A 12607-nucleotide genomic window follows, 5' to 3' on the forward strand; every position below is an offset into this window, starting at 1 on the left:
CTTACCAAATTTTTTCTATTCCATTTTTTAAAATTGAAGTATAGTTGATTTACAATGCTGTGTTAATTTCTGATGTACAGCAGAGTGATTCAGTTACACACACACACACACACACACACACATATATATATATACATTCTTTTTCATATTCTTTTCTATTATGGTTTATCACAGGATATTGAACATAATTCCCCATGCTGTACAGTAGGACCTTGTTTATCCATTCTATACATACCAGTTTGCATCTGCTAATCCCAAACTCCCACCCATCTCTCCCACGCCCCCTGCCCCTTTGGTAACCACAAGTCCGTTCTCTATGTTTGTGAGTGTGTTTCGTAGATAGGTTCATTTGTGTCATATTTTAGAAAAATATGGAACGCTTCACGAATTTGTGTGTCATCCCTGTGCAGGGGCCAAGCTAATCTCTGTATCATTCCAACTTTAGTGTATGTGCTGCCAAAGCAAGCACTCTATTCCATTTTTTAAAACTGCTGAGCACATGCCATTAGTTTGCCTAAAATGCTGATCTAGGGGCTTCCCTGGTGGCACAGTGGTTGAGAGTCTGCCTGCCAGTGCAGGGGACACGGGTTCGAGCCCTGGTCTGGGAAGATCCCACATGCCGCGGACCAACTAGGCCCGTGAGCCACAATTGCTGAGCCTGCGCGTCTGGAGCCTGTGCTCCGCAACAAGAGAGGCCGCGACAGTGAGAGACCCGCACACCGCGATGAAGAGTGGCCCCCGCTTGCCGCAACCAGAGAAAGCCCTCGCACAGAAACGAAGACCCAACACAGCCATAAATAAAATAAATAAATAAATAAATATTAAAAAAAAAAAAAATATATATATATTAAAAAAAAATGCTGATCTAGGCCATATAGAAAGACTGGAACCATCTCAAGCCTCCTCGGTATTGACAGGGCCTCAAGTGACTCCCAGACCCTGTCCCCACTAGGATGTGCACTCCAGGAGGGAGCCACTTTTGTCCTGCTCACAGCTGTATGTCCAGAGCACAGCAGAGGTCCTGGCACATAGTAGGTCTTCAATATTTGCAGAAGGAATGAGTTGGGCTCCAGCTACAGAGCCTCGTCGCTATAAGAGGCTGTTACCCTGGTGCAGATTCCGCTTCTGCTACCTACCAGCTATGTGACTTTGGGCAAGCACTGCCAGGTGTCACCATCTGGTGACAATGGCTCTGTTACACCTCACCCAAAGGCCGCTGATGAAGGTTACATAAGAGCAGAAGAAAAAAGCCCTTGAGGGCCACTCTCTGGAGCCTAGCCTCCATCTCTCTCCCCCTTTCTCCCCTGCCCCACCCACTCCTATTATTGGGACACCCCTCTTGCTTTTTCCCAAGGAGCCTGGCATGGGAGGAAGGGCTCGGGCTGGCCTTGGATTGGGCTTGGGCCCGGGTTCAAGCTCAGAGTGACAGTCTGGCGGGCAGGCAGCGACATGACTCAGCTTTGTCTTCTAGTGACAGATCAATGTTTCTAGACCATTTGGCCCCTCTCCGCCATCTGCTTTTTGGGGGTCAACATTTTTGAGGTATAATTTACATACAATAAATTGTATCCATCAAAGCAGACAACGGGGATGGGTTTTGACAGATACATACACGCTTGAAAAACCACCACCACAATCAAAACACACAGCATTCCTACCCGCCCCCAAACTTCCTCGTGCTTCTTTGTTGTCTTTCCCTCTATCCCCTCCCAGGCCCAGGCCACCACTGATCTGCTTTTGGTCCCTAAGGATTCGTTTTGACGCTTCTAGAATTTCACATTAGTGGAATCATATGGTATATGGCTTTTTGCATTGGCTTCTTTGACTCAGCATAATGCTTTTGAGAGTTAGTCATATTTTTACATGTATCCGTAGTTCATTCCTACCCTCTGTGGCCCTCCCAGCCCGTCTTAATCACTGAGTATTCCATTGTCTGGATGTACAGTTTGTCTCATGTGTTCACGGACATTGGGCAGTTTCCAGTTTGAGTTAACGTGCATAAAGGCGCATTTGTAAACATGTCTTTGAGTGCCATTCACTTATCAGAGCAAATATTTTGTAATGTTCAGGGGCGATACACGGAAGATTTGTTACTTGGTAAATGCGTTGGCTCATTCCACAGTCCCTGGGACCCTCTTTCCTCCCACTGTGCCTAGTGTTAACCCCTGGGCTGCTGGGTCAGGGGGAGACCCAGGGGGTCCCCAGGGAGAGCCAGGAGAGTAATAGTAGGGGACTCTTGGCAGTGACCATTTACCAATGGATTAATAACCCATAATTTAATGCTTTTGTGTTTAAACCACAGGCATGGCCATACCAGTGCATGTGCTGGCTTGAATGTCAGCTCTGGGAAAGTCCTCTTGGCTCTCCTGAAATGAAGTTCACGGATGATATAACCCACGGGCACGTGATATTAAAAATGATTCCAATAAACACAAGGTCCTACTGTACAGCACAGAGCACTAGATTCAATATCCTATGATAAACCGTAATGGAAAAGAATATAAAAGAAAAGAGTGTGTGTGTATATATATATATATATATATATATATATATATATATAACTGAATCACTTTGCTGTACAGCAGTAATTAACACAACATTGTAAATCAACTATATTTCAATAAAAAATAAAAATAAATAAAAATAAAACAAAAGCAAATACTTCACACACACAAAAAAAATGATCCCACTGCCCGAACTGTAAGAAAAAGGAGAAATAAAAGGATAGGAATTTAAAATATGCATTTCAATATGCAAATGTGCGGGGCCACCTTCCTAGAACCCGAGGAGGGAGACAAACATTTACACCTGAAACATAGGCAGCTCCTAACATGGCTGTAAACATGCGGTGTAGGTGTTGAATTACCAAGAACCAGGTGGAACGTGGTTTTCTGATATTGTTGACAATCCTTGGCCAAGTTTCGAACAAAACACGATACAAGCTTCCCTCATCTTACATGGTAGTTACACGTCCTGGAAAAGTCAGAACCTATGAAAACCATTCAAAAAGGACTTCGTGTTTGCCTAAGGAGAGTTAGGTTCTAGGCTCAGATAATTCTTAACCAGGTTTTTCCAAGTAAGGCTAAAATTTCGATAGTTTGCACTAGTATGGATGGGCTGGTTGTTAAAATATTGAAATAATTCTGGCTGGTGAATAGTATAAGAGTAAGTGAGAAATCGTAAAATTCAATAATATGTATTGCAATAAATTAGTTCAAGTTAGTTGTTGTGATGGGTTTTCTGTCATCCCATTAGTTAGTTGGTAATAAAGATATTGAATAGACAAAACTATTAGACAATATATATATATATATTTTAAATTAATTAATTAATTAATTTATTTTTGCCTGTGTTGGGTCTTCGTTTCTGTGCGAGAGCTTTCTCCAGTTGCGGCAAGTGGGGACCACTCTTCATCGCGGTGCGCGGGCCTCTCACTATCGCGGCCTCTCTTGTTGTGGAGCACAGGCTCCAGACGCGCAGGCTCAGTAGTTGTGGCTCACGGGCCCAGCTGCTCCGCGGCATGTGGGATCTTCCTGGACCGCGGAACGAACCCGTGTCCCCTGCGTTGGCAGGCGGATTCCCAACCACTGCGCCACCAGGGAAGCCCCAAGACAGTATTTTAAGGGCTAGAAAAGTTTCAGATGTAATTGCTGTTAGTTCAGGAACAGCAAAGAGAGGAGAAAAACACCAAAACACTGCAGTTGCTGCTAAGAGAAATTCTTTATCTATTGAGATCTCAAGTCCTAATGATTCTCAATTTAATGGGAAGTTGCTAATAGCATTTGATGTGGTTCCCTTATCAAACCACAGCTAAGACAAGGTTATTTTAAATATCCATATGTACATATATAACATGTTATTTTATGTATATACAGCTGTGCCAATCAAGAAATCACACCAACAATTTCTAAATGAAACAAAACCATTACAACAATTTAAGAGTGATTTGAGCTTCAACTTATGTTCTTGGCAACAACTTAAAGAAATATGTATATATAGATAGCTAATATTGATTATTTTGAGAATTAAAAAAATATTTTAAGATGTGATGCAGATATTGATTTATGTATTTATATTACCACACCAGTTGCAAAATATTTTTAACATCACCGTCCTTCATGAATGCCCAATGGGACATTTTAAAATAGTATGTGACAAGGGACCCTGCTTCACTGGGTGGAGGTGCCCTGCATATATTATAAGACATCTCCATCCCTGGGCCGTGCCTTCCAAGAGCCAAGAGCACGGTCCGATCACAGCAATAATCCAAATCATCCCCATATGTTTCCAGAATGCTCCCTGGGAACCTAACAGACTGCGAGCCATTGGCAGGTTCAGTGGTTAAAAACAGAGGCTGCGTTATAAGTCAGGCTTCGGATGTCTGAGCCTCAGGAATCTGGGCCAAATTGGCATTTATCTTCTCTTGCTGATCTGTGAAGCCTCCTCCTCCAAGGGCTTCACGCTTCTGCAATATCACCAATCCCCGCCACCCACTCAGTGAAGCAGTGACTTGCCTAAGGTCACAAAGAAAGTAAGTAGCCAAGCCAGGAGCCACACCCAGCCCTGACTCCCGACCCCTTTACCACCCAAGTGCCTCACAGCACTCCTGTGGGGTGAGGGTCACCATTACCCCTGTTTCCCAGGTGCAAAGCCAAGGTGAAGAGAGGCAGAGTCACTGGTAGCCCAAATTCACAGTGGGATTTAGATTTGAAGCACTTGGATTTGAACCCAGGCCTCTCCTACTTCAGAGCCTGTGGTCTCAAAGCCAGGTGCGTACACCCAAGGGGTGTGCAGGACAAGTCACCGGGATGAGGCTGGTAAACAAAACCCTCTCTATTTATTTTTAATTTTAAAATAGAATAATTTAAGCCTTATTACTAATATACAGAATGCTAGTAGTACCTGAATATAATTTATAAATAAATATACCTATTGGAGGTACATGCTCAAACAGTATCTCCTCTTAGGTGCACGACCACAAGAGGAAGGCTGCTGTCGCTTTACCTGCTAAGCCGTGTGGCTTCCCAAAGCCCCCCTTGGGTACTATCACCAGAGAGGGGCATAGCAGGCAACGGCAACGCAGGCTACAGACTGACAGCCTGGGTTCAAGTCCCCTCTCTGACACTTCCCAAGCTGTCTGACTTTGGACAAGTGGCTTTACCATTCTGGCCTCAGTTTCCTCATTTGTGAAATAAAAATAACAGCAGCTCTCACCTCAGAGGGTCAAGGTGAGGGATAAGTCAGTTACTCCGTGTGAAATACTGAGAACGATGCCTGATACACAGTAAGTGCTCAGTAAATGTGAGCTACGATTATTGTTTACCCCACCTTGCGAGTGGCTAACAGGTGCAGAGAGCTAAAATAATGAGGTAACAGTTAAATGGAGAGGGGCCAGGATCCAGAACCCGGTTCTTAACCACAGCCGCACCTCAGAGTCTGTTTTCTTCTCTGCAAGATGGGGTTAAGAGCAGCATGCACCTCACAGCGCTCTCCCAGGAGGGAAGGAGGTCGTTTTCTGAAAGAAGGGGATTTAATTATCCTGTCCCACCAGGCACAGGAGGCTAGAGGGAAGACCAAAAGCTCAAGAGACGTGAAAGCCGTGGAACAGAGGTCCCAGGCTTACATTCGCCTTGGCCCCAAGGTAGGACAAGGGCGCCCTCTAGTGGCTGAAGCAACCCCAACGGCCAAGTGTCCTGGGGCTCTTTGTGTGCTAGACCCTGAGGGCACACACTGGAGGAAACCGAGGCGCAGAGAAATTGGGACACAGCAGTCTGGCCCCAGAAACTACACTCTTTCTCCCTCTCTTTCCAAAACTCTGCCCCAGCCCTGGAAATTTGGGGCAGGGCACACCTTTGATGTCCCGGGCTGTGCTGGGCCCAGCAGGGTGGCTTGGCATCCCTGGCCCGCCCACCAAATGCCAGCAGCACCAAGACAAAGGACAATGCCCTGTGCCCGAATGTGCTCCTGACTCCAAGATCAGATGCTGGAGCTTCAGCTGCTTCCTGCCAAACTCAAGAGTGCTGGGTTGGGGTATTCGGGGCTCTCGATGACCCCGGGGCCGAACTTGAGCTCCAGGAAGCGGCGGTAGTTGTTAGGTGCCTGCGCCACGAAGCCGGCAAAGGGCAGGGGTACGAGAGGCTGCAGGAAGTGTTCGGGGAACTCGACATCCTGCCGGTGGTCCAGCCACGTGTCCTTGGTCATGACCCCGTTTCGAGGGTAGAAGGGCCACAGGTCCACATGCAGGTGGTTGCTCTCGCTGTACTGCACGCGGAAGAAGTCGCCCTCCACCGCCTTCTCCCACACGAAGCCGCGCTCATCCACCACCGAGCCCGCCTCGGCGCCCCGCAGCTGCTCGCAGTTGCCCACGTCCTCCAGGTAGATGCCCAGGTCCACGTCGTAGTCCCACGGGATGATGTCCCCGTGGCGGGCCGCCCCCAGCAGCGAGCCACCCTCCAGCCAGTAGCGCACGCCGGCCGCCTCTAGCACGCCCACCACGTAGCGGGCCGTCTCGCGCAGCGCACGCAGGCAGCATGGGGGTGTCCAGCGCTCCTCATACAGGTAGGCCGGCGTGTCGCCCACCACTGTCCCGAAGCAGCGCGGGGTCTCCTTGTTGCATCCGAACCACTCGAGCCGCCCGCCCTCCCAGCTCACCAGGCGGATGCCCAGCGCCCGCAGCAGCGCCGCCTGCCGCGCCCGCCCCTCGCGCTCCGCCTTCCAGCGCGCGTGGGCCGTGGTCAGCGGGGGCTGGCGAGCCCTGGCGAAGGGCAGGTCCAGCAGCTGCACCGTCCAGCCACGGAGGGCGGTCTGCAGGAAGAGGCCGGTGCCCACAGGCCGGGCCAGGGGCGCCGAGAGGTTGAAGAGGTCGCGGGCCCGCAGGAGAACCACGGCGTCCCCGTCCAGGGCGTCGCAGCGGGGTACGGAGGGTGCCGGGCCGTAGCGCGCCGTCCACTCCCGCAGGCTGACGTTCAGGGCCAGGCACCGGGCAGGGTTGGCCGAAGCAACGGGAGCGGCCACCAGGCGTGCGCCTCCCGCTCGCAACACCTCGGCCATGCGCTCCAGCTGGCCCGGTGCCTCGGCCCTCGCCCCGTCGGGCACCAGGGCCACGTACTCGGTGGCCACGTAGGTCTCGGGGCGCGAGGCTGCAGCGGGCCGGTCCAGGGCGGGCTGGAGCAGCGCCAGGCGAACGCTGGGGATGCGGGGCAGGGCGAGAGGCGGGTAGGGGAGCGTGTCGGCTGCCACCACCACCGGCTGGGCTGGGTCCTGCTGCAGGAAGGAGTCCACCAGCTCTGGCACAGCGTTGTCAAAGGCCTCGAACTCCCGCACCAAGATGGTGACCCGGGGGCCGGAGGCAGATCCACGGCGGGAGCCCCTGGCCGGGGAGAACCTGGGCTGGTGCTGCAGCCACGAGACATAGAACAGGACCAAGAGGTTGAGGGTGATGGCGGCTGCCAGAGCAGCCTGGCAGCGGGTGAGCCGCATGGGGCTGAAGTCAGGCCCTTAGCTGGGCTTCCCGGGTATCCTGGGGAGCAGGGATGAAAGGGGAGACTGGAGCTGGTTGTCAGAAACCCCCCCACCCATCCTCAGCCTTGTCTTCCTCTCCCAGCCTTTTCCTTATTTGGCTTCACTTCCGACATTTCCTCCTCCAGGAAGCCCTCCCTGATCCCAGGCTGGGTCATGCAACCCCCTCTGGGCTCCTTCAGTCCCCTGGGTTTCCCGACTCTAGCCTACCACTCTAATTCATTAGTGAGTAGGGACCAGTCTGTGTGAGGGCAGGTTCTGAGCCTGTCTTGGTCACTGTTGGGTCCCCAAGGCTACTCTACTCAGCACAGAGCCAGGTACACATTAGACGCTCAGCAAGTTTTCATCCAATGAATCACCTTCCCTTCTTCCTCGTTCAGTCCCACCCTTTTATTCATTGTCAACTTCTCATTCAGATTCGAGTTCAGTTATAAATGCCCAGACCCCATTCATTGCCTGCTCTCACCCCTGATCTCTTCTTCCCTTCCCCTCCCCCCCATCACACCCTGGCCCCGGGGTCAGAGCCTTGGCCACCAAGCCCCTCCCCTGCTGCCTCCTCCTCACTTCCTCAAATCCTCTGCCATCTGGCCATCTCTTTCCTGATGGTCAGCCAGATGTTTTTGGTTTTGCAAGGAAAGCTAGAAATGTTTTCTTAAATCATAGAATTATTCCAGCTTGTAATGTTGGCCACTAATTAATTTTTTTTTAATGGAATGGGTCAAACTCATAGAAACAGGAAGTAGATGGTGGTTGCCAGGGGCTGTGAGGAGGCAGAAACGGGGAGTTGTTGTTTAATGGGTATAGAGTTTCAGTTTTGCAAGATGAAAAAGTTCTGGAGATTGTTTGTACAATAATATGAATATACTTAACACTACTGAACTATACACTTGAAAACTGTTAAGATGACAAATTTTGTTTTGTGTGTTTTATCACAATTAAAAAATCATTTTTTTTTTTTTTTTTTGAAGTAGAGTGGGCTGCATCCAAAGAGGCTGTGCTCCCTCCATAGGGTACCTCCACCTCTATTCACGGGCCACATTCCTAAGGAACCCCCAGGCGGCGCTGTCTCCATGTCCCCATCACAACTTGAAGATTTGGCTGGTCTCCAGCACAGAAGGAATAACTAACTCTCTCTTCTGAGCAGATACTAAAGTTTCCCCATGAAGGATCTTCATAGGTTCTGCCCCTCCCGGAGAAGGGGACGTCAGAGACCCCGCTAATCTGCCTACCTCCTAAATACTTCTGACCCCCTCCTCCCCATTCCCACAGCTCTCCCTTCAACCCCGGTTCACCCAGATCCCCACCCAGCCTCCCACGGTCTCCTAAGTCCCCTCCTCGTGGCAGCCAGAGGGGTCTGCATGAAGCACAAATCTGACCTCTCCCTTTCTTGCTCAGAATCTGCCATGGCTCCCTAGTGCCCTGGGGAGAAAGTCTAAGTTTCTTACAAAGTCCCATCAGGCCTCGTATGACCTGGCCCTTGCCTGCCACCATTCCAGCCCCATCTCCTGCCATGCATCCTCGAACTCTGTGCCTAAGCCGTCTTGGACTTTTCTTCAAACAGATCTTATTTCTAAACCTTTGTGTATCCTGTTCCTCCTGCCTAGAAGAGTCTCCTCTCGAACACCCCTTCTCCCCGTGCCTCTTTTCTCCTGGAGAACTCACTTATGCTCAGGCTTTAGCTCAGATGGCCCCTCCTCCAGGAAGCCCTCCCTGAACCACAGGCTGAGTCAGAAGTCCCCTCTGGGCTCCCGGAACCCCTGGGCTGCCTGTTCTAGTTTGGCACTGTCTGGGGATGGCTCTGTCTGCCCCACTAGACTGTGAGCCCCAGGAGGGTACAGCCAGGACTGTCTCAATCACCACTGTGTTCCTCCCACACGACTGGGCACTGAAAATGCACTTGGTGAAAAGATGGTGACTGGGGGCAGGGTTTTTGTGTGTCTGTAAAGCCCACTCAGGTCCCCAGGGCCAAATTCTGCACTGCGGCCATGCACCTGGGGCCCTGCCCTGGTCTCCCTGTCTCCTCTCTCTTTCTCCCTCCAGAAACGCCCTCTCATCCCTCTTCATCCATCCCAGGCCTGCTTGCCCTTCTCTGACCCAACTCAGATGGCACTTAAGAATCTGAGTTGCACTTTCAGAGCGACTTATTATTCTTCAGAACCTTGGAACTGCCTTCTGGACCTTCGATCAATCCCTCCTTCCTTCCATCCTTCCAGGTTGGGGAACTCCTACAACATACCACGCACTGTCCTAGGCCCCGGGGACACAGCCGTGGACACATAACACACAGAGACAGACAATACCACTGAGCTTGGGCAACTCACATTACTGTGGGGGGGAGGAACCGTTGGAACCACAGAATCTTCGGGGTCTTAAAAATCTTAGAATTTTAGCGCTCAGGTACACAGAAACAGAGAGGAGACCCTTAGATGGTTTCAGAATCTTCTAACAATTCTAAAGAGACCTTCCTCCTGCTTCGGCCTTGTTCCCTATGGTCTGTGCTCCACTCAGAGCCCAGAAGGATCCTGTTCGGTCTACAATTAGATTCTGTCCTGCGTCTGCTCAAGCCTTCTGTGGCTCGAGACTCGCTCAAAGGAAAAGCCAAAGTCTTCGCTGGGACCCACAAGGCTCCACGTGATCCCCCACCCTCTCCCACGTGCCCGCTCAGCTGCAGCCACGTGGGCCACCAAACACCATTCTCCAAATACACCCAGGAGAGCCCAGCTGTGGCCCTGGCTATTCCCTCCGCCTGGATGCTCTTCCCCAGGTAGCAGCTGCATGCCTTCTCCCCTGGCTTTCAGGTCTTTGCTCAAATGTCACCTGTCCAGTGATCCCTTCCTTTGGCCACCCTACTTAAAAATGCCTCTCCCTATCACCCACATACTTCCTATGTCCCATCCCTGGGCTATTTTCCTCCCCTAGTAGTTCTCATGTAGATTTTACTTATCTTGTCTCTTGTTTTGTCTGTTTTGTTCCCTGCTGTACACCCAGAACACGGCTCAGTACCTGGCACACAGCAGGTGCTCAATAAATTTGTGTGGAATGAATGACTGACTCCTGTTATTCAGACGGGGAACCTGCGGCACAGAGACAGGAAGGCCAGAGGGAGCAGAACCCAGGTCTCCGCCTCCGGAACCTGGTTCTCACCACGCGCTATCTGGCTGACTCTGGGCCAGGAGGTGCCCAAAAGGGCAGAGGACAGAAGCCAGTTTCTCAGAGACCAGAGGTATGACAGCCAAATGAGGAGGTGAGGGAACCAGAGTAGTGAGAGAGAGGAATCATCTAGTACCCTGACAAGGTCAGTCTTGGCTTCTCCAACTGTAAGGCCTCAAAACTCCTTCACTAGGGCAAAGTAGATGAAACGATGATTTTGAAGGATCACAATAATATCAACAATTCTAGTTGCTCTTGATGTGCCAGTCCCTGTTCTAAGCATTTTACCGATCTTAACTTGTTTAATCTTCACATTATGATCACACTGAAAGATGAGGAAACTGAGGCACAGACAGGTGAAGTCACTTGCCCAAGGTCACACAGCTGGGAAGTGGTGGACCTGGGATTTGACCGGGAAGCTGGCTCCAGTGTTGTGATTTTAGCCAATAAACTCTGCTGTCTCTTTTGGGTCCACAAAGACAGTCCAACTTTCCAGCCCATCTTCAGTGAGATAACCCCTTTCCCTTGCCCTCACTTGATAGGTGCTTTCAAAGCTGAATATGGCACATTAATTAATTAATTCAACTCATTAACTCATTTATTGAGTGCCCTCTGTGTTCTGAGGACACGGGGTGAACCAGGCAGTGGTTGGGCAGGCCCTCCAGAGGTAGGAAGACAGACAAAATCCCTGCAAACAACTTACAGATAGAGCAGGAAACCAGCAGGGAGCATGAGAGAGAAAAGGTGGTCAGGGGAGGAGAGGACAGTTAAGCTGAGACTTTGTCTCTCCATTGCCCACAAAACAAGGTAAGTGGATGCACATTCACTTCAGGCTAGACTTCACCTGGCCTGAGCCTCAGTTGCTGCATCTGTAGAATGGGAATGTGATGGATAGAGAAAATGCGTGATGTGTGGAAAAACCTTTGGGGACAAGGGCAGTTCCCACGTGAATGCAGGTGACACTGAGGGGCTTCTTACCTCCTAGGTTGCAGGCTGAGGGAGCTCCAGGGGGGCGGTTCCAGCCCAGCTCAGCTGTATTGCTGAGGGAAGGAGAAACCAGAAAACCCCAAATCAGCCAAATTCACACAATAGAGCACAATTTCATTTTACCTACAAAAGTGGCAACGAGAAGGTCAAGGAATCATTTCTCTTTAAATCTCATAAGCTCAGGGACCACCTGAAGCATCCGTGAAGGGAAGGAGTGAAGGGAAGGATGTCATAGCAACCTATAACCATCCCTTCTTTCATAAATGTGTCCAGAAAGGTAAGGCTAGAAGTGACAGAAGGTGTTACCATGACAACCCCTTTCTTAGACACACTCCATCCTGAGAGACAATCCTAAAATGTCCTGTACCTTGGTGGGCCTGGTTCCTAGGGTCACTGGAAGGGGGACTGCCCCCATTACCATAGTAACCAGAACTTGGCTTTGCTTGTTTCTTACCTCCCTGGGGATGGTCCAGGCCTTGTAACCATAGCAACTACTCCTCAGCAGAGCATCTCCTCTAAATAAAAACACCTGGTTGGTTTGGTCCACAGACCACCCCCCCCCCCACTGATGGGAAAGGGGGAGATAGATGGTTACCATGGTAATGCCAACTGGGTGGCTGGGCGGAGGGGTTGGGAAAGAGATGTTTCCCTCAGCAGTGTCCTTGTGGCTGGGGTCCTTTCTACCTGAGTGCTAGGTGAGGTTGCCATAGTAACCAATGAGGGTAGGGGTATAAGGACCACCAGGGACTTGGGTTACCTTAGCAACCTCTTCCTGGTGCAGGGCCAGGACAGGTTTGGAGCTCCATAACCACAAAGGTGGAGGGGAGAGGAGGCTAAGGGTGTTCCCGACTGGGAAGAGTTACCATGACAACCGACCTGGGCCAGGAATCAGGATGGGGCCATTGCTGAAACCACCGTTGGTGGTCGCTCTGTCTCTGAAAGAGTGACAGTG

At 50.6% G+C, this 12607-nt stretch overlaps 1 protein-coding gene across 4 annotated transcripts in view; it reads right to left on the reverse strand.

Annotated features, from left to right (window-relative positions):
* Nucleotides 1-3701: 3701 nt before the first annotated feature.
* Nucleotides 3702-12607, reverse strand: part of FKRP (fukutin related protein) — a 37664-nt gene continuing 28758 nt past the window's right edge. Inside the window, exons 1-3 of one of the 4 annotated variants that reach the window (XM_082438257.1) lie at nt 12110-12513; nt 11647-11708; nt 3702-7519 (exon numbers count right to left, since the gene is read on the reverse strand). In XM_082438257.1, the coding sequence (XP_082294383.1) occupies nt 5992-7479 (1488 nt within the window). In that variant the 5' untranslated portion in view covers nt 7480-7519; nt 11647-11708; nt 12110-12513 and the 3' untranslated portion in view covers nt 3702-5991. The other 3 variants (XM_082438255.1, XM_082438258.1, XM_082438256.1) reach the window with 3 other exon arrangements.

Source organism: Balaenoptera physalus, assembly GCF_965194825.1.
Source record: "Balaenoptera physalus genome assembly, chromosome: 19".
In the NCBI taxonomy this organism is placed as follows: domain Eukaryota; kingdom Metazoa; phylum Chordata; class Mammalia; order Artiodactyla; family Balaenopteridae; genus Balaenoptera; species Balaenoptera physalus.